Source organism: Vipera ursinii (assembly GCF_947247035.1).
Source record: "Vipera ursinii genome assembly, chromosome: 10".
NCBI lineage: Eukaryota > Metazoa > Chordata > Lepidosauria > Squamata > Viperidae > Vipera > Vipera ursinii.
In genome coordinates this window covers 20111783-20135060 of record NC_139520.1, presented here as the reverse complement: position 1 = coordinate 20135060, position 23278 = coordinate 20111783, and the positions used below count along the sequence as shown (strand labels likewise).

Genomic DNA, 23278 nt, shown 5'->3' with positions numbered 1-23278 from the left:
AGAAAACTCGGTTGGAACACACAGGGGTCAATTTGGGTAGAATTGAAAGCTGGGAGGAGGGCTTGGAGGCAGTGTCCTCGACACAATTGAGCCAAACATTTCTGTCGCTAAGCGGGACATTTGTTAACTGAATTTCTCCTCATTTCACGACCTTTCTTGCCACAATTGTTAAGGGAATCACTGCACTTGTTAAATTAGTAACATGATTGTTAAGTGAAACTGGCTTCCCCATCGACTTTGCTTGCCAGAAGTTTACAAAAGCAGATCATGTGATCCCGGGACGCTGCAACCGTCATAAATATGAGACAGTTGCTTAGCATCTGAATTTTTTGTCGCATGACCATGGGGATGCTGCAATTATTGTTAAGTATGAAAAATGATCACAAGTCACTTTTTTTTCCAGTGCCGTTGTGTCTTTGCACGGTCATTAAATGAACTGTTATATGTCAAGATGCTGTAGCTGCATTTTGAAGATCAGGCTTAGAATTTACTAGCAGGATCCTCCTATGCTGGTCCGGTATAGGCTGGTAGGTAGTTTTTCAAATAATAAAGGGGAATATTTGTAGCTCAGGGTTGAAATGATGAGTCTTTGGTGCTCTCTGAGCTTGGTGCTTTTCTTGCAGACCTTTCATTACTCAAACATCACCCACGCTTCTAATGTTATACTTCATTATTCCATCTTTCCTAAATCTATGATGTCCGTTACTCCATGTTTTGCAGCCCCCTGCTTATTATTCTTGTAGGGTCTCATCACTAATATTATTACTTGTTCTCTTTATCTTCCATTTTTAACCAGAGGAAATGTTAATAAGATGTTCTGATGTAAAACGTTGAAAGGAATTAATACAGTAAACAATAAAAAACATGTTTATTTTCCAATGGGGAAAAAAAGAGAGCAAAAGCATTGCTTTGTATAGCAGGTTTAACACCGATATGTTTGCAAATAAAAGTGCAAAGCTCTTCAAATCCACAGGGGATTATAACAGAAAAGGAGGCTGTGGAGAAACAAAAAGGAAGAAAAAACAGATAAATAAGAGCACCAAACATTCAATTAAGCAAGAGTTAAAAGGAGCCTTCATAGTTCCAGTGATCAAAGATTGATCACTGCTAGGTGCATTAGTTTCAGTTCAAAAGCCACGAGACTGAAGTGTTACTTAAGAACCAAACTTCCCAGAGTCAACAGACCATGTTTTAACATCAAGGTTGTTTTGGGGGTGTTGGGGGTGGATAATGCAAAGAATAGTTTGTTACAGGTTTATAATGTCTCAATGAATGTCTAGTATCTGAGGGAACACCTGCTGCCGGCATCAAGCTCCCTTCGTCCTGTGCGCTCCTACAGGGAGGGTCTTCTCAGGGTACCGCCGGTAAGAGATTGCCAGCGAGTAACACCCAGGGATAGGGCCTTCTCAGTGGGGGCGCCTGCCCTTTGGAACCAGCTGCCAGTGGAGCTGAGGACTGACCCCGACCTCCGTTCATTCCGCTGGGACCTGAAGACCTGGCTCTTCGAGCTCTCTGGCCCAGGCTGAGGATTAATTTTATTTTAACTGGGGTTTTATTTATACAGGGATAAATTTAATTTTTTTTAAACTTGGTTTTTTTAACTTTTGTATTTTGGTTTTTAATTACCCTGTAAACCTCCCTGAGTCCTTCGGGAAAGGGCGGTATATAAATGTAATAAAATAAATAAATAAATAAATAAATAAATAAATAAATAAATAAATAAATAAATAAATAGTAAGATTGAATGAGCCAACAGAAAATGACATTGGCTTCCTTTTCTTATCTGTGAGGAAGGAAGGAAGGAAGGAAGGAAGGAAGGAAGGAAGGAAGGAAGGAAGGAAGGAAGGAAGGAAGGAAGGAAAAGAAAGAGGGGGAGGGAGGGAGGGAGGAAGGGAAGGAGAAAGGAAAATGAAGGGATAGGAGAATAAAGGAAGGAAAGAAGGAAGGAAAAAAATGGAGGAAGGAAAGAAAGGAAAGGAAGGAAGAGGGAGGGAGGGTGGGAGAAAGAAAGAAAGAAAGAAAGAAAGAAAGAAAGAAAGAAAGAAAGAAAGAAAGAAAGAAAGAAAGAAAGAAAGAAAGAAAAAGAAAGAGGAGTAATACTACCAACACTGCCAGCATTAAGCAATCCCACATTGTCAAATACTTTTCTCTATCACTGTCTCAAGACAGACTCTATGTAAGACTAGTTAATGGGTATTCGAAAGAAAAGAGTTTCACATCACTGGATCCTTTTATTTAAGTTTAATGCTCAGGGAAGCAGCTGAAGAAACACATTAGCTTACATTTATCTTCCAATTATCACATAGCTGAGAAATTATTGGTTAAAATGTAAGTCCAGGTGTAACATATAGTTTGTGCTTGCGGTCGAAACTTGAAATTGGATTTCTGTGTGGGGAAAAAATGCAAGGTGATTAGGAAAGTTGAAAAGAACTGCACTGCAACTCTTGTGTTTTAATTTGCATACAGGCACTTGAATCTCATTTGTCGATTGATCACAACACTGACTTCATCTTGGCCTGCTTGTGATTTGTTGCAGGAGTCCAATAGCTGCTTCAGGAAGACATGACGGTGGCCTTGGTTGCTCTTTGGACTGACTGGCCAGAATTGAGATTCTTAAATTGGCAGAAAGAAGCTGCCAATTAAACTTTATAAAATAGATTTAACCACTTCAAAATCCTGTTAAAACTACACATTTTTCTTATGGATCCCAATTCCTTTTGTGGAAGAGATCATTGACGTCATAGCACTCCAAGCAGGATGCACAAGGCAAAAACATTAACAGAATATCAGAGCTGGAAGGGACCTTGGAGGTCTTCTAGTCCAAACCCCTGTTCAGGCAGGAAACTCTATACCATTTCAGACAAATGGTTATCCAATCTCATCTTGAAAACTTCCAGTGATGGAGCATCTACAACTTCTGGAGGCAGGTTGTCCCACTGATAAATTGTTCTGTCAGAAAATTTCTCCTTAGCTCTAGGTTGCTTCTCTCCTTGGTTAGTTTCCATCCATAGCTTCTTGACCTGCCTTCAGGTGCTTTGGAGAATAACTTGACTCCCTCTTCTTTGGGGCAGCCCCTTGCATTAGACCATTCCATATTTTAAATATTTGTAACTTTCAAATAGTAAGTTTGCTGCCAAAACTTTGCAAATGCTTTCTACCTAAACTTCTAAATCTTTTTATAGTTATGTCTTGCCTTCATCCTTGGTCTGGACCTTGATGAAACTCTTGCCCATGGACTCTCCTTGGTGTGCATTTGACCAATGTGGGTCAATGAGATATTTTTTTGGAAATGGAGCTGGATCAGCTAAGGCCCAGTGCTGTTTTGAGGATAGATTTAGGAGCAGAGGTCATATGGCCTATTCAGCAGGATGACCCCAAGCCTTTAAATATACCATAGCTATCTCAACATGGTATGAAATTGAAGAGTATCTTAGATTTATGTTGATGTTTAATTTAAACATTGTGCCTTAATCCTTCCAAATAATGGCTTATTTTTCATGTTTCTTTCCATTATGCTGCCCTTTATTTAATAATCATATTTAAACTTACCATTACCTGAAGTTGGAAAGGAAAGGAATAAATAAGAAAGACCCCAAATCTCTCAATATACAGTATATGCCAAATGGGAACAAAATATTCAAATGCTATTTGACAGGACATAACTTCTCATTTTTATGGGGCCTGAGCATTACTGGGCCACCTCCCATTTACATTAAAGGAACCATCATTTTTCATCCAGGTTTCTGTTCTTACATCAAAGAACAAATGCCCAGCATGTGACCTTTTCAATATCTCCAGCAATGCTTCACAGGAACTTTCATAGAAGTAATAATATAACACCCTAGTTCTTAATACATGAGCATGTTTGTAAATATGAAAAGAAGGTAACCATCTCTGCAGCCTAGATGTGTAAAATATGAAATATGAGTAAAGTTTGAACACCTGATTGAATTCTGTCAACTTAGGAATTCCTCATCCCAGAGGACAAGAAATGATCTGAAGAAGTCTTGAAGTCCAATGACTTCCCAGATGGAGACGTAGTCCTATTCTCATATACAGAATGAATCCTTTATGGCTGTGTGGGAGACTAAGACTTCAAAACTACAGGAAACATCCTGTAAAAATAGAGGTGCTGCAGAATTAGACCTTCTTAAGGCAGGTAGGTGCAACCTTGGACAACTTTAGACCTTCTTAAAGCAGGGGTATGCAACCTTGGGGAACTTTAAGACCTGTGGACTTCAACTCCCAGAATTCCCCAGCCAGCCAAGTTACTAAAATCAGCTACCCTGTCTTAAGGCCTCAATCTTAACTCAAATCAAGCTCAACTGTTGTCTTTTGCTAGAAGAACTGTCATGCAAATCTCTTACTTGTGAAAACTTTACCCTCTCCAAGGTCCTGAATGGTCCTTGACTTGGCAAAACCTGGATTATCTTAACAGAGCATTACTCTTTTTAAATTTGAGAACTGAATGCCTATCCCACAATTTAACTAGCACATAAAGATACTTTCCTACACATAATGTAGGATATTCAAATAAAAGCTTAGTCCATAGCAGTAAGTCACTCTTAATACTAATCCTTTGACATTCTCAATGACAAGGCTGTCATGTTGGCTCATGGCTGACCCACTTTATGGGCTGTCTCACCCATTGTTTGGGACATAAGTTAGTTTCCCTTCTCCCTCCCCCCCTTTTTTTTCCTTTTCAAGATTCCTGAATATTCAAGCTTTTCTTTATGCTATAATGACACTGAAAATAAACCCTGATCAGCAGTTTTAGTCTGTATGCTAATTTCAAAAAGTCCCAGGGCAGCAGAACAGCATCAAATACTGTTTTTTTCCCCCTTTCCTTTGACTCCAGTGAAGAAAATTCCCAACAAGAGTTTTGTCATAACTAAGCACTACCTGGTCAACTTAGTATGCGACTTTTCCAGATTGTCTCAAAAGCCAAACCCTGCAGCGTATATTTACTTAATTTTTCAAAGGATTGTAAATCAGTAAAAAACAAAAAATCAGACCGATTGTCTCTCTTTTTGTTCATCCCTTTTAGAATGTTTCTCACGGCTTCTGCAGTGAAGACAACTCGTTAAAATACAAGGTTTCCATCCTTCCTTTACTCACAGCTAAGTGATTAATTGAGATGACACGCCAAATGATGGTTTAGGATTAAGGAGCAGGCTTTCCATTAGCTTGGGTTTTGCACGCACAGGCAGGGCATCTGAGCTCTTTGAAGCAAAGCGTAGTGTCCAATTTTGGTTACATTTCCTTTGCATGGCCAACCAAACTTGGAAGTGTGCGAGAATAAACCTCTAATATGGAGGAGAAGACTTGTAGCTCAGGATTGAATTGTGGAGTCAATGGTGCTCTCAGAGCTTGGTTGTTTTCTTGCAGATGTTTCATGACCCAACTAGGTAACGTCATCAGTGCTGGAGGGGAAAGGGTTTTGCTTTTTGTTTATACATGATGGCTTGCCCTGTCAAAGTTGGTGGGAGTGTTCTTGATGGTCTCTTGATTAGGCCAGCAATTATTGTTTGCTTGTTTTACTTGGTAGCTGGTAGAGAGTCAACCCCACTGCCTTCTAGCACTAATGATGTTACCTAGTTGGGTCATGAAACGTTCGCGAGGAAACAACCAAGCTCAGAGACCATCCAGGAACCCCACAAACCTTCAATGGGGACTTGGCTTAATCAAAACCATATTCTAACCTTTCCCCGCCCCCACTTTTAATCCAGACAAGGCAAGAAAAGCCATGCATCCTTAGCATAGGCCAAAATGGGGAAAGGTCTGTCTTCCCCTCACGAAAAAGCCTTCAGCTCAAAACTTTCCTGAGATTTCTGAATGGCTGCCTGGGTTCATTCATGGATGTGGCGTATGTTGTACCTAAAAACCAGGAGGCTGTAGGACTAAAAAGAGGAAGCACTGCTAGATCCAGACCTGAGGACAATTAAATTGGAGAGCTTTGATAGACATCTGATATTGCACTCGGCTTTGTTGTCGCTCAAATCAATGCGACATAATTGCCGCAGTTATGCTTTAATCGTTAGTACAGGATCACAAGCAGCTTTGATGAAAGCAAGGAGGAGGGGGGAAGGGGGGGAGGACAGAGAAGCAAGGCAAAAAGTGTATTTTTCACCCAAGGGGACGGTGAAAGGGTGGCACCCCCGGACAATCATCTCTCCCGGATAAAGGCCTGCGAAACGGAGAGGGGGCCGTGCAATTAAAACCTGATCAGAACACTGTGAAAGATGGGCACGTCTTTCATGCTTTTTCTTTTTACACAGGGAGAAAAAAAAGATACGTAAATCAAGGAAGCCAGACTGGAGGCAGAAACAGCTCTGGATGGAAGTCAGAGGGTAAATGCCACGAAACAAGCACACCAACAGCTACGCTATCCAGCCCTTTATCCTGGCTGTTGTGAGATTAGTACCTGATCAGCTACAAATAACTAGGATGACAACATAGAATTTCCCAGCTGGGCGAAAAGCACGAACAAGGAAGAAAAAGTATTTCTTCTGGATGGAAAGATGAAATGGCTGTAGTTTTTAGCCAACGAAGGAGAAGGTACTTTTTAGCTTCCGCTCCGCCCCAAACCCCCAAACCCACAGACACACAAAGTACAGGTAGACCTCGACTTACAACAGTTCATTTAGTCAGTATTCAAAGTTACAGCAGCTCTGGAAAAAGCGACAAGGGACCGTTTTTCACACTTACGACCATTGCAGCATCCCGACGGTCACATGATCAAAATTCCGACGTTTGGCAAAACCGACTCATCTTTATGACGGTCGCAGCATCCCGGGGGGTTGAGTGGTCCCCTTTTGTGGCCTTCTGACAAGCAAAGTCAACGGGGAAGCCCGTTTCACTTTGCAACCATGTTCCTGGCTTAACAACTGCAGTGATTCACTTTAAAAAAAAACAGCGGCGAGAAAGGTCGTAAAATGGGACAAAATTAATTAGCAACATAAAATGTTGGGCTGGGTGGTGATCATAAGGACTCAGTTGTGAGGACTACCTGCAAATAGATTTATTTAGATTTTCTTGGGCTCTGCTTAATAAGCCTGCTCTTGCTTTATGGCTATGTAATACTGGGCAGTTCTCGGCCTTTACTGTGACTGTTGAAAATTAAAATTGAACGTATCCAAAGGAATTAGGACTGCACCCATCTCTTTCTGAATTGCGTTCATTTCTCCAAGTCCACTGCATTCTGTTTCTGCATTGGTTTGCATTTTTTGAAACGTAAAAGACATTTTTTCCCCCCAGAGGCTATTCGTATTTGTATGCATTTCATTATAAACTAAGCAGTTGATATGTATGCTGGCCTAAAATACTCTTTATAAATATTAGGTCTCCATTTAAAAAAAAAATTAAAGTAACCAAGCATGGCATTTTAAAAAAAATTGGAAAAGTGAAATACTAAATGACAACTATCCTGTAGCCAATGCATTAAGCAGGACGGACGGAATCAAAGCGGTATATTTAATAAAGTGGGCTAAACGAAATCTGCAAGGTTTTTTTTTGCCAAATCCAAGGAAATGCAAAATGAAAGCTTTACGTTGAAGTAGGAAAAAAAATACATTCATTTTTCATGCCTTCTCCCAGTAAAATTTCTCAAGGTGCTATTGTTATTTATGAATTTCTGAAGCAGGTCACTTCGGTTTTTGAAGGTCCAGCCTAAATATGAATCCATTGAATACAGCTAGCTAGCTAGCAATTTACCCGTGGGGTTTGATGCCCATCTTTTCTCTGGGAACTCAATATATATTATCTACACACCAATCAAGTTTATATATTTATATATCTATACACACATATAGATATAGATATAGATATAAACATATCTATCTATCTATCTATCTATCTATCTATCTATCTATCTATCTATCTATCTATCTATCTATCTATACTGTACACACACACACACACACACACACACAGACACACACATTCTGGGTCCATGATTTAAATTTTCAAAGCACACCTAAAGAGACAGGTTGATATTTGCCTGGCAAAGAAAACAGTAAATCCTGTTTGCTAAAGCTTCTTGATTACATTTTAAAACTTTCTTCAAATAAAGATGTATTGATTTGTTACATCAAGAAGCAATCTACCATCTATTGCACCAAAATCTCCCAGAAGCAACAGGAGAATTGCTGGAGGGCTTATATTATTATATGTTTTTTAACTACAATTTTTTGCAGCATTAGGTTTCCAAATTCTGTTGAACAAGCATTTCTTTTAATGCAGACTTTTATGAAAATAAATGCCCTTGTGTTGGTTTTTTTTTAAAAAAAATCTGTCTCCTATGCACGTCCATTTTCTTGGGAGGGGCGGGTTGTTGTAATGTAATACAGGCACTTAGCCTCAATCTTTTGGGAGGCTAAAAGTTGGCATCACATAGCACTCCAAAAATGATGAATATGTAAAACTGGGGTTCATGCACCACATATTATCGCACATATAGGTTGATTCTAAAGCTTCTCCTTCAGAAAACCAGATTAATACTACCTATTCTTTACTCACTCAATCAGAATAGAGCTGGAAGGGACCTTGGAGGTCTTCTAGTCCAGCCCTTTGCTGAAGCAGGAGACCCTATACCATTTCAGACAAATGGCTGTCCAGTCTCTTCTTAAAGACCTCCAGTGATGAAGCCCCTACAACTTCTGAAGGCAAGCAGTTCCACTGGTTAACTGTCCTCCCTGTTAGGAAGTTTCTCCTTAATTCCAGGTTGCTTGGCTCCTTGATTAGTTTCCATCCATTCTTTCTTGTCCTGCCTTCAGGTGCCTTGGAAAATAAGTTGACTCCCCTAGTCCTTCTTTTGTCTAGACTGGCCATACCCAAATCCTGCAACTGTTCTTCGTATGTTTTTGTCTCCAGGCCTTTAATCATCTTAGTTGTTCTTCTTTGCACTTTTTACAAAGTCTCAACATCTTTAGTGTAATGTGGTGACAAAAACTGGATGCAGTATTCCAGGTGTGGCCTCACAAAGGCTTTATAAAGTGGTACTAACACTTCAAGTGATTTTGATTCATTGCACAGCAGTGATCGGCATCTCTGCTGGTACCGCGTACGTTAAGATGATATCAGATCCATGATGTCGCTTAGCCACTTGTGGAAAGGACATCATGATGTGCCTGATAAGATCAGTGTGGCTGGTGAACTGACAGCTGTAACAATAATATAAAGATAAGCTCAAATGGGATGCCCCACCTGACATGTCACAATTGGGGCACCTTTGTTCATCAGCTCTGATTGATCTCCATGGCTAGGAATTATTGTGGTTTCATCAACAGAGACATCTATTTTCCAACAGAAGAAAATATTTGTTGCTCAGGGTTGAACTGTATTTCTGAGCTTGGTTGTTTCCTTGCAGATGTTTCATGACCCAACTAGGTAAGATCATCAGTGCTAGAAGGGAGTGGGGTGTGCAGAGAGGAGGAGGAGGAGGAGGACTGTAAAATCCTTGGTTGTCTCTGAGCTTGGTTGTTTTCTTGCAGACATTTCATGACCCATCTAGGTAACATCATCAGTGCCAGAAGGGAATGGCCTTGTCTCTTCATTTATACCCAGTCAGTATCATTTATTTTCCAGCTTAGTTTTCCCAACAAACTCTATGTCCAGCCTCTGGGGTTGGGTTTCAAAGAGTATTCTAGCTAAAAATGGCTTGAATGAATTTCATCTCCTTCCTGCAATGGACTTTATGTTTCCTAGATAATTTGACCCTCATAGTACATATATCTTTGAACTGGAGTGAGTTTATTTCACCTATCATATGCACAGCTGGCTGGTTGTCATTAAGGCAATTATTTCTTATAACATCAAGGGGGAATGTGTGTGACAGTAAACTGACAAAGAGTTGTATATCCCACCATGAATTCCTTGGAATAAAAATGTGCAAATTAAGAACAATTGCTACTTTTTAATTACCCTTTCCCTCCACAGTGTTTTGGTTCGTTCTCTCCATCTTATGAATATATACATTTCTAATTCTATCTGAATACATTTCTTGTGGTTTTACTTGCAATTATGCTTTAAAATGTTTAAATAAGGCACAAAGAGGGCATTAACTGCCGATAGATGAAAAGCAGAATAAATAAAAAGATAGAAGAATGAATTTTAAAACTCTTGAATATTTTCTTCTTGAGTACAAAGTCCAAAATGAGAAATGCAGCTGATAGTTCTACTTTGATTCATGCCTTAACAGCCACCGTTTAACAACCACTGCAGAATGTTCTAGACTATGTTACGGAAAACGGCATAATATTCTAAAACATGTTTTGGTTTTCTTTTTTTAAAATAAAGCAACAAAACAATCTGTGAGTAAAATAACTAGATTCGTCTCTTCATTTTGGGGGGTGGAAAAACTATAGCAAATTTCATCCAACTTCAAAATGGGATTCATTTGTTTTCTACTTCACTGTTGAATCTGTTTATTTCCCCGGCAAATATTTTGTCCTTCACCTTTTCTCAGCTAGCTTCAAGCCAACCCTGTCCTTTAAAAGCCACATGAGAAGATGCTTCAGAAACGACAGTAAAACTCCCTTCTGGAATGGCAATGACATAAATAAGCATCTCCCTGCAAATCAGTGCAGAATTATTCCTGCTTGTTGAAGCCGAGCAATCTTTACTACCCAGTGGGGATCTTCCAAGCTTCCTTAAAAATTCATTTGTACTTTAATTAAGGAACATGCTTCCCTCCTCTCCCTTAATTAACACACCAACAGTCTAATAAAAATAGATTCCCCAAACATCATTGTTTTGGTTGTTTCTATGCTCAGAAAATAGGTTGAATGGGAAACGCTGTTGGTCAAGGAAAAGCTGCAATATCACTTCCACTTTGATTGTTGTGATATTTAATTTAACAACAACTTTATTGATTAGCCCTTGGGCCATATCAAAGTACAAAGTTCCAGCAACAAACCGTCACCAAAACTAGATAAAAGCAATCCGAAATGGAATTTGATAAAATACAATTTAAAATGGAATTAAAATACAATTTAAGTTAAAATAGTAATAAAATGCAAATTTAAGATATAGATAAAATATGGAAACATTATATTTCGGAGTCGCCCTTACAATCTACCCCAATCAGTCCCACATATGCAGATCTTAACTGGATCATTTTGTTCAAATACTGTGCTACGTTGGATGTTATTTTCAAGTTCTGGCCGGACATAAGGTAAGTTATTTTGATATGGGGATCCCAATGGGTCATTCGTTTGGTATATAGACCAAGATACCTGTCTCTCACCCTCTTATACAAACAACAGTCAAATAGGATGTGAGCCAGGTCCTCTACCTCTGCCGCTCCGCAAATGCAGAGACGCTCATTGTACGGTATAGCATGAAATCTCCCATATCTGACCATTGTATCAAGCTGTTCAAATCTCGCTCTCATAAATATCTCCCTAAGATGTTTTGGGAGTTGTAACTTCAGATAACTGTCCACTTGAAAAGTACATTTGTATTTACTCAGCCATTTCAAGTTACCCACCTTACTAAGGATAGCTATATGAGTTTGTGCTTCTATATCCTTAATTCTTTGGGCAGAAAGAATTAAGGATATAGAAGCTTTCATCAATTTAACAGAATGACAGAATAACAGAGTCGGAAGGGACCGTGGAGGTCTTCTAGTCCAACCCCCTGCTCAAGCAGGAGACCCTGTACCATTTCAGACAAGTGATTGTCCAGTCTCTTCTTAAAAACCTCCAGTGACAAAGCACCCACAACTTCTGGAGGCAAGCTGTTCCACTGGTTAATTGTCCTCACTGTTAGGAAGTTTCTCCTTAGTTCTAGGTTGCTTTTCTCCTTGAATAATTTCCATCCTTTGCTTCTTGTCCTGCCTTCAGGTGCTCTGGAGAATAGCTTGACTCCCTCTTCTTTGTGGCAGCCCCTCAAATACTGGAAGACTGCTATCATATCATCTCTAGTCCTTTTTTTCATACCCAATTTCAGCAGCCATTCTTTCACTTAAGCCTCAATGTAAGCCTTAATTTCATTTAAACATCGTGTTAAAATTTTTAAAGCACCCTGAGGGTGAAGGAGGTGTGCTTTTGGGGAGGAAAACCCATTTCCGACCATTCCCTGCTTAGTTTTTTATTTTTTAAAAAAATTTCCTCCACTGGATAAATTAAACCACTAAATTGAACCAGCTGGATATATTGATAACATCCCAATCAAGGTCAGATCTTCCATATCAACTAATTCAAACCGTCACTGATGCTACAGCTCACCCTGCTTAAAGAATTCTAATTTTTTTTATTTTAAAAATGGACATCTAAGTCAGCCTGCTTCAGGGTGAAATATTGGAATTAGTGCCAACTCAAATACCAAACTCTGAAGAATTCCCAGCTGAGATTTAATTTGGACTATTTCCTTTGCATCTCATATCAAAACCAGCCCTTGATTTTATATAAACATTTTGCAACAGCTCCTTATTTGCTGTCTTACGCGGAAACATCAAAAGAGATTCCACTGATTTAATTCTCACTGAAGTATACTGCACACAAACAAAATTGTTTTTGATGTTGCCCTGAATGTATTTATTCATAATTTTAATTTAAGATCATTAGAACTAGCAATAGTCTAATTGCATGCCTGTAATTTACTTGTAACTATCATTACAAGGTTTTCCTCTCTGATCAAACAAGATGGTGCTTATTTGCAGGAAACTCTACAGGCAAAATATTATAAATACCATTACCTCGAGCATTTAGATTGCAATGTTTAGAAATAAGATGCATTTTGAGAAATTGCACCAAGGTAAAATTAACAAATCTGGAATGGCTCATTAATCCAAATGTAGAATGAGGAGTGGAGATTTTCTGGATACCAAATTTATTTGAATTTGCAAATTAGGGATGAACTTGTATGTTAAATCTAACTTTGCTCACTTCTAGGTATGCCCCAGCTTAAATGCATTTCGTCTGCCATCTGAATTGTTTGGCTAATGTATTTTAAAATGTCTGCATGAAAACCAAGAGACGTTTTTAAAATATGCGCAGTCAATTCTCATTATTCACGATAGTTAACATTCTATAAAGTTGCCACAAACACTGAATTAGCGAATATTGAAACTTCAGCGTACATGTCGAGTGAACTCAATTTTTTCACTGCTTTGCTTGTCTACAAAAGATTGCAAGTATTGACTTTGTGGGTACAAATAAATGTTAAGGAGTAGGCAAATTCATCAGTACGAAATCTGCAAAGAACAGGAACCAGCTGTATATTTTAGTGGAGAATGAATTCTGAAGCAGCAGAAATGTTATATATATTTAAGGGCCTGTGACTCTCCTTTGAGGATGGTTAGACCAATCCTGCAATTTTTTGGTTTGGGGGGAATAAAGGATGGCAAAGCAAATACAACTAAGAGTAGGTGTTTGGGAGCTGGGGGATGTTTTTAAATTCAAGGCGCTTAAAAAAAAATCAAGATTCCATCCCTTTCTCTATGGTTTCACGAGGCGGAATTGCAGAAAGATGACAAATTACAAAATAATACTTGCAGGCAATTTTGATAGAGGGGCCATCTAGGTTGGGGAAGAAAGGAAATTTGATGAGATTTATTTCCTCAATCTTCCCTGCCTGATTGACCTGCTCAAAGTGGAATGAAACCACTGCATGGAATGGAGTTGGGTGGGAAAACCAAGACTGTAACCGGCTTCTGTCTATGCCAGCCCAAAATTGGTTTATAATCTTTCATTCAGCAATTGTTTGAAGTTACAATGGCACTGAAAAAATTGATTTATGACCATCTTTCACACGATTGTAGCAGCCTCCCTGGGGTCATGTGATCAAAATTTAGACACTTGGCAACTGACTCATATTTATGACAGTTGCAGTGTCCCCGGGGTCACGTCATCCCCTTTTGCGACCTTTTGAGAAGCAAAGTCAATGGGAGAAGCCAGATTCACTTAGCAACCACGTTACTAACTTAACAGTTGCAGTGATTCACTTAACAACTGTGGCAAGAAGGGCTGTAAAACGGGGCGCAACTCACTTAACAAATGTCTTGCTTAGTAACAGAAATTTTGGGCTCAATTCGGACATAAGTTAAGGACTACCTGTATCGGATCTGACCTACAGGAATTTCCTTGTACAACTCTTATCAGTTGCAATGGATTGTTCTTTGACCCCATGCACTATGTAGATACCTACAGAAAGATTAGGGAGGGATGTAAGTTTGCTTTTTTGGAGAAATAGTACATATGTATTCAAGGATATATTTATGTATGTACTTAGCAGCAAGGAGACAAAACGATCTGCTGGTGTGTCTGGTTGCTGCAAGAACACTGCACGGGGAGAAAAAAAACCCTTGTCTATTCTATCTGCTGGCTTCAGAAAGCTCTTAAAGAAAACCCCCCATGGTTTCCTGCAAGTTGTTAGAATCACAGGTCATAGACAAGAAGGGATCCTGCCGGGCTCAGCAAATTGAATGCAATTTTAGTCATTTGAAAGCTTAAGTGGCCCTACACACCAGTTTGCGATCACGAGGAAGATGGAATTGGACATGCAAAAAAAGAAAAAGCCTTAAAATCGGGCAAGAATGGGAGAAAAAACCCAGACCCAGCTTAAAAACACATGCACATACACATGTGCACACCCGCAACTGTAAAAAAAAGTATAAACCACTGATATACATCAATACAACAACAAGAGAGGGAAAAGTCCATTTTAGTGGCTTTTCTGCTTGACCCTCCCTCCCTCCTTCCTTCCTCTCTGACTTTGGGCCAGAGAGAGGCCCAAAGTCACTTAGCTGGCTTTCATGCCTGAGGCAGAACTAGAACTCACCATCTCCCGCTTTCTAGCTTGGTGACTTCATCATGAGACTAAATACACTTCAATGTATTTGAATGATGGACAAGTGGGTGGGTGGGTGGATGGAAGGAAGGAAGGAAGGAAGGAAGGAAGGAAGGAAGGAAGGAAGGAAGGAAGGAAGGATGCGGGAATGAGTGGATGGATTCGTGGATGGATGGATGGATGTGTGGATGGATAGATCAATGGATGGAAGGAAGGAAGGAAGGAAGGAAGGAAGGATGGATGGATGCGGGAATGGGTAGATGGATTCGTGGATGGATGGATCGATGGATGGTTCAATGGATGGATTTCAGACATTTCTAATTTTACTTAAAGGACAAGTTTGATCTTACTTCCATGTTTGTGGATCCTTCCCTGATTAAGAAAAGCAAATACTTGATTGCAAAGGACAAAGACCCATTTCAGAAGAGAAGGAAAGCATCAGAACATTTGTCTTGCTAAAATTTGTTTCCTTGAAGAGTTCCTCAAAAGGGGGATTTTATTTATTTTTATTATTTTTATTCCATTTATATCCCACCCTTCTCTGAAGACTCTGTAGGATGGTTGGTTGTCTCACATGATCTACCGATATTACTTTCTGTATTTGTGATTTATTGCAGTCTGCAGAAACCCAAGGCATTGCAAAGAAGCTGTCACAAGTAGGGCCAACTACACTCTCCAACTACACCTTTCCCAAGTTATCTTCCCAAATGTTTCTGCTGACTTTCCTGCTCTTGTGCCATGAGCCCAGTCTTTGGTATTCACCAGAAAGAAAAAAGATAAAGTGTTGTTAACTCTTGCTCATTTCCTTGTTTGCAGACTCCAAAAGGCAAGGCAAAAAAGACAACAATAGAAGGAGAAACAGCAGGGATGGGAAGCTATAACATTGAAACCAGAACTCCTGCAGATAAAACATGACACAGCATTGGAATAAAGGAGCTATCTTATAAAAATCCAAAGCGTTATTGCAGATTAATGAGTTCATTGTTACAGAATGTTCTTATTGTTAAAACATGTTGAGACAGTTCAAAACTCAGATTCTTAATGGAATGTTCCAATCTCCAAATAAAGCTTCAATGGTTAAATTTTGAGACCAACCACCAACACTATGTTCTCTTCTGATAGGATCCAACTCAGAACTTTCAACAAAATGTTTAAAGTGGAATTCTTTCTTTGCAAACTTGTAATAAAATATATTTCCCACTGTGAAAATAGCTCTAAAATTAGACAACTCATGTCCTGTTGGGTCTGTTCCAGAGATATTTCCTTACCTAAGCAGGAAACAGGATGACCAAAGGTGGAGGGAAAAGTAGCGGGAGGAGAAGCTACTTCTGACTTCCTGCCAGCTTCCCCATTGACTTTCCTTGCGGAATCTGTCAGGGAGCATTGGAAATCCCCCTCCTTTCCCTTCCCTTCCCTTCCCTTCTTTGAATGACCAAGCCAAATCAGTTCTTCCAATCCAACTGAATTACAGAATTTCAACTGAATTTACTCATTGAATGTCATTCAGCAGCATCCTCCTGCTCTCCATCACAATCCACCAAATCATCAGGGCCTATAAAAGGAGATTCCAGAAGTATCCGGATCACTCACCTGTTGGAGAACCTTCCATGACGTGCCCGATGTACGGTCCTTCCCGGAAGATGGGCCTGTTGTCATTTTGATCAATGATGATGATATCAAGAGGAACTGGACCTTCTATGGTCTTCCCAGAGACATCAGTGATCTCCACCTGCAGCTGTATAAATAGAAAAAACATAAAAGAAATCTGAGTCGCGTTGTTATCCCAGCAAGGAAAAGAAGAGAAGAGTTGACATCAGCTGTCAGGCCTGCCCCAATTCAGATCCCTAGGAAAGAAAGACCCTCAACTCCATTTGGTTGAAGTGATAGGTTCTTTTACTAAGGTTAAGTGGTTGCAGCAAAAGAAAGGCTAGATCTGAATATTCCAGCACAAAAAGTTGCACTTGTCCCCTTTCCATGGCCCTCCACACTAGACCAGTTCACTTGTGTCCAATAGCATGCTGTCCAGATGGTTTGGGAACAGTTTGGATGTTGATGCCAGTCAATGGAATGCTGCATTCTGTTTTCAGGCCATGTGACCCTGAAGGCTGGTTTGATCCAGTTCTCGCACCTCTGGTTTCTGTCAGGGCTGTCTCCCCGCTCCTGCCATTTGTCTTCCCATTCCCATGCTCATCCTTGCTACTCTACATTCCTTTGGCTCCCCTCCTTTCCCCTGCATTTTATGGCAGGAGGCTAGCAAAGCACAAAAGTTGAAGATGGCAGATTTGATATCAGCATTTTGGTCATTAGGTATCCCTGGCCATGTTAGCACTAGAGAAAGTGGGATAAAAGAAGGATGGTGGCGAACGCAAGCAATTGAAACACATCCCTGCTGAGATTCTCGCTGGGCACATTGCAATGGAATCGTCATATTTGCAGGCCGTGAGGGGGAGAAGAGGAACACAACTCGATGCTAATGAAGTGAAGATTTGCTTAGAATAAGTATTTTTCCTCCTTTTCTCCTTCAAGCATAATTATCCTGAAGGGGAACATTCTGAAGTACAAAATAAATTGCAAAACTACAAAATAAAAGATAGGCCAAACCTGAATCCAGGGAAGCAGAAACAAGATTGTTAGCAGGAAATAAAGAAAAAGAGAGTGTTGTTTTAAACACAACGGTTTTATACAGAAACATCTGATTTTATTTACCTCTTTGAGATGTTACCACCACAGTAGCTATGGGGTCAGCACCCGTAAGGATGGTACCAAAAATAAATTTCCATCCATTCTTAAGTAACCCTACAGAAGCGAGTCTAATTTCACCTGCCTGGAAATTCAACCTGTAATTAGTCTGCTCTGGCAGAGCAATATTTTAATTCAAATAAAAGTCCTACTTCTCTGATATTTGAAGTGGAAAAATTACGAGTTGAGCATTGTGTGTCATAACAATTTCTTCTTCCCGTGAGTAGACTGCGTCTTTGAAAAGAAGTTGCAGAAGAATAATTTTTTCAGTAATTTGATTTGATGTTGCAAGAAGTAATAGTCAAGTGAATTGATCCATAAACATGGTTTTAAAAGAAAAGGTCACATAAAAATAGTATGGAAAGCCAATTTTTTCTCTGTCTCTGTCTCTGTCTCTCTCTCTGTGTGTGTGTCTCTGTCTCTCTGTCTCTCTGTCTCTCTGTCTCTCTGTCTCTCTGTCTCTCTGTCTCTCTCTCTCTCTCTCTCTCTCTCTCTCTCTCTCTCTATATATATATATATATATATATATATATATATATATATATATATATATATATATATATATATATATATATATATATATATATATATATATATATATAGTTCTATGCGGGGAAAAACCCGAATAACCAAAGATCCACATACGAACACCCGCGTAAACCTCAGAAAACATATATATATATATATATATATATATATATATATATATATATATATATATATATATATATATATATATATATACACATACATACATATATATATATATACATACATACATACATACATACATACATATATATATACATACATACATACATACATACATATATATATATATATATATATATATATATATATATATATATATGTTTCAAATGTTAACTCTTTAGATTACCTTGCTAGGCCCCAAACATGGGGCAAATCTTTATTTCCTGTTTTCAGCCTATCTTGAAGGCTATCGAACAGGCAGTAGTCACACCGGACAATTCCTATATTCTTTGTTAGTAATTTACACACATATATATATATATATATATATATATATATATATATATATGTAAAGGTAAAGGTTGCCCCGCACACGCGTGCTAGTCGTTTCCGACTCTAGGGGCCGGTGCTAATCTCCGTTTCATAGCCGAAGAGCCAGCGCTTGTCCGAGGACGTCTCCGTGGTCATGTGGCTGGCATGACTAGACGCCAAAGGCGCACGGAACGCTGTTATCTTCCCACCGTATCAGAATAACAGAGTTGAAAGTGACCTTGGAAGTCTTCTAGTCCAACTCCCTGCTCAGGCAGAAGTTAGCAAGACACTTCTTGGGGACCACCAGAACAAAAATATCATCCCCACATAAAGTCATTTGCCTTTTAGTCTTGTAACCTCTTAATTATTTTTGTTATAGTCCACCCCAACAAAAAAAAAACCACACCTTGCCATTTCATTTTGGTAGAGCTTCAAACCGAAGTTGTTTTAAACTCCAGCAATGTAATATGAAAAGTTATTTATCACCACATTTCCATTATCTCAGGTTTTTTTTACCCCCATTTCTGGTCTTCCCACAAAATATAGCACAATTGAAACTGCTAGCTTCAATTTCCTCATTGTTCTCTCTGCAATATTAATGCTTATGGAGATAGGTGAATGTTAGGGTAGCAATAAATTATCATATCTTTCTTCGCTAGTTATCTTGGAATAAATAGCTTTTTACCAAATCAGTCAGGCTGCATTGACTTTTCTATTATGCCTGGCTGTTTTGCTGATGCAACATAGATGTGACGTATTCTCAGTTCTATCACTAGATACAACTAGTAATTGAATTCAAACAAATTACAGCAGAATGAAATAGCTCTATGTGAGATTTCTCTTTTTTCCCCTGTCCCCCAAGGTGTTAACTTCATTGGTAGAGTAGTAACTTTGCAGAAGATTTGCCTGAATGCAAAAATACTCTGATTTTTGCATCTGATCTCTTGATGCTTTAAAAGCAAAATAGCTAAACGAGAGGCACTGTTTTCTAATTATCTGTTTTCTGTCTAAAAAACAATTAATTGTGGGAATTTAGAGCAACCTTCGAATACCTTCATGCTTTCATTGACAAAGAAATAATGTTTTTGCCAATGGGTCCAAAATTAGCTAAATGAATGATTGAATGGACCCCACGTGGGGGAATCTAAAGAATTTTCTTGGCTCAGAAGTTCTCAAAAGGCCATGTCAGACAGGGTGAAAGATTGACTTTGTTGTTTTTAATCTGAATCTTTCACACAGGGGAAGAAAGAGGTGTTTGAAAAGCTCCTAAATGTCATCTTGGAAAAAGCTATCAGCCTTTGTGACCTGCAGTTACGCGGCACAAAATATGGGTGACACTCTAGTAGCTGGCTGATTTCTTATGAGCCAACAGATTAGATATTCCAGGGTTTCTCAGTCTTGACAACTTTAAGCTGTATGAACTTCAACTCCCAGAATTCCCCAGCCAGCTCTGCCAATTGCAGTCCATACAGCTTAAAATTGCCAAGGTTGGAAAACACTGAGATAGTCAATGGGACACTCATCATTTGCTCCCTGCTGCTGTCGGGATGGCAAATTGGTGAACTGGTCCCTACGGATCCCATTAATAAATTACCCCTAACAGCCAGGTTCATTAGCTATAATTAATTGGCATTGTGGGGAAATTAATCCTTGCTACAACCTTCCATGCCCATATTCAAATGAAGAAGATGATCGTCTGGCTTCATGCTGTCAGAATAGCAAAACAATTGTCCCTTGTTTCCGGCTGAAATTTTGCCTGATTTACACGGAGGTTGAAGACATAAGCACTTCTGCAGGCAAAGTAATGAAAAGAATTAAGGAATGAATGAAAAGAAGGACTAGGGGCAAGATGATAGCATTTAAGGGGCTGCCCCAAAGAAGAGGGAGGTCAACCTATTCTCCAAAGCATCTGAAGGCAGGACAAGAAGCCACGGATGGAAACTAATCAAGGAGAGAAGCAACCTAGAAAGAACTAAGGAGAAATTTCCTGACAGTGAGAACAATTAACCAGAAGAACGTCTTGCCTCCAGACGTTGTCTGTGCTCCATCACTGGAGTTTTTAAAGAAGAGACTGGACAGTCACTTGTCTGAAATGGTACAGGGTTTCCTGCGTGAGCAGGGGGTTGGACTAGAAGATCTCCAGGGTCCCTTCCAACTCTGTTGTTCTGTTATTTAGTTATTCAGTATGGACTGCTATCCAAACTTCCATCCAATGGATGTTTTGTAGGGAGTTACAGGAGGAAATTACGAAGAACAATCAACTCGAGAAGACTTTCCCTTTGATTGGAGATATTTTTGGAAGGTTTTAGGAAATTAAATGTATAATTGGAGGTTTAAAAATGCTTAATGAAAACTGGAAATCCTTGCTTAGGTAACTAGTTTGATTTGGTTGAATGGATGGATGGAGTCATCAGTTGGATGGATGGATGGTTGGTTGGTTGGATGGATGGATGGATACCCCAGGCTGAAATCAGGCTTTTCCTAAGCAAATTTTTGAAACAAAGTTGGACCTTCCTCCTTGAACAAGATACGTTTATAAGTCTGAGTGTATAAAGGTAAAGGTAAAGGTTCCCCCGCACATGCGTGCTAGTCGTTTCCAACTCTAGCGGCCGGTGCTCATCTCCGTTTCAAAGCCGAAGAGCTAGCGCTTGTCCGAGGACGTCTCCATGGTCATGTGGCCGGCATGACTAGACGCCAAAGGCACACGGAACGCTGTTACCTTCCCACCATAGTGGTCCCTGTTTTTCTACTTGCATTTTTACGTCCTTTCAAACTGCTAGGTTGGCAGAAGCTGGGACAAGTAACAGGCGCTCACTCTGCTATGCGGCACTCGGGATTCGACCCACCAAACTGCCGACCATCTGATTGACAAGCTCAGCATCCTAACCCACTGAGCCACCGCATCCCTTTACATATAGATAAATCTAACACAGCTTCTTTAGATGTTCTCTAGTGGGAATTTCCAATTTTACTGCTGCATTGTAAGACAAGTAAAACTGATTTGCTGATCATATTTAGAAATAAACTTCCACTGGAAGTTTTGAGCAGATTCAAAGAGAGTTCAAAATATTTATTCCCACAGTTTTCCTTCTCTTCAAGGTTCATCTCAGCACTACATTAGTTCAGCTTTTTCCAGCATTTCGAGCGTAGCCTTCAAACCAACAACTCATTTACCTTATAGAGAATGCAATTAGTAAGAATATCCTGGCTTAGCATTCAATCGACATCTTTTTAATTTTCTCACATTTACATAATTTGACAGGGACCATTATGGACCCCGTAACTAGTCTCTTGGAATGACATTCACAAGGTTGGTTCACTTATTAATTGACCCCTGGTAATGGTAATTTAAGAAGCATATTAATCTCATCTGTCATTTCCAACACATAGCTGATGTATAAAATAATTTGTTTTCTCAAGGAGTCTTGGAAATGAAATAAAGAACTGCAATTTCCCCCTGCTTCAAATTAATATGCACAGACCTTCCCTGCCACATTAAAGATTATGGGCAAATATAATTTATTCCTTCCTTTCTTCTTTTAAAGATACTTTCTTTTTACATTAAAAAAGGGACTCTATAAAGAGTCTCCACTTGTTAATCTCCATAAAGATTAACACATCTCATTTATACAACTGGCTATACAACCTATTTCAGTTTGAATCTAAATAAATGTTGTAGAACACCAGGAAAAGTCATCCTCTCAAGAAACTAACTCAGGAGACAATGTGGTCCTTAAACTTTTGTGCTTCCATGGGATTGGAGCAAATACGCCAATATTATATTGAAAATAAGACTTGCTGGAAAATGTCTACTTTATTTATAGAAGTATTATTCTTAAGGGTAAAAAAAGGTAATTAATCTCATGAGCCAACACATCTATGGCTTCCTCAACTCAAGTACTCAAGATAGCAAATGCCAGGATTTTCAATGAAAATACATCCTGAAATAATTGAAGTTTCTAGCCATTGGGGCTGAAATCTCAAACTTATCCCTACCCTTTTTCTTCCCAAGTCAGTTCAGCCCATAAAGGATTTCAAAGACTTACAAAGACATGTCAACAGCAGCCTAATTTAGCATTATGAGCAGAGATTAAAAGTTCCTTTAATAAAAGAAGAAACTTAATCCACTCCGAGAATGTCAGGAGAAAGGGAGTGTTAATATTATTTTAAACCTAATAACACAACATTCTCAGACTTCTGACATTTTAAAAGTCTCCCAGAATTTAAAAGCTTTGTTAGAAGAGGGCAACAAATCTAAACTAAGCCAACGTGGAATTACGGTTGGTTGCACAGTCAGCCAAATCTTTAGGCTGGATTTGGCATTTTTATCCACTTATTGTGTCCTTCCCATTATTATTTATTAATTTACATGTGAGTAATCTACAGTTAGATTCACCCTCTAAGATTGGTGGAAACTTAATACAAGTCCTAACCAAAGACCTAAGAATTTTCAAGGTAGAGTCTAAGAATATAAGCAATTCCAAGCAGTATGCTCAGATCTCTTAAATAAATATAGACGCCTTCCTTAATTCCTTCCTTCCTTCCTTCCTTCCTTCCTTCCTTCCTTCCTTTTTTCCTTCCTTTTTTCCTTCCTTTTTTCTTCCTTCCTTTTTTCTTCCTTCCTTTTTTCTTTTCTTCTTCCTTCCTTTTTTCTAAATCCATTTATCAACTGTCATCATTATGTATAGAAAAATAGGAGAAAAAAGTTTTGCCCCTTGAATCCCTC

General features: G+C 39.1%; 1 protein-coding gene across 1 annotated transcript in view; it reads right to left on the bottom strand.

The window, feature by feature from the left end:
• CDH13 (cadherin 13) overlaps positions 1–23278 on the bottom strand; it is a 388341-nt gene that overhangs the window by 138945 nt on the left and 226118 nt on the right. The window contains exon 6 of the mRNA XM_083370604.1: positions 16381–16525. Coding sequence (XP_083226730.1) covers positions 16381–16525 — 145 coding nt within the window. The remainder of the gene's footprint in view (positions 1–16380; positions 16526–23278) is intronic.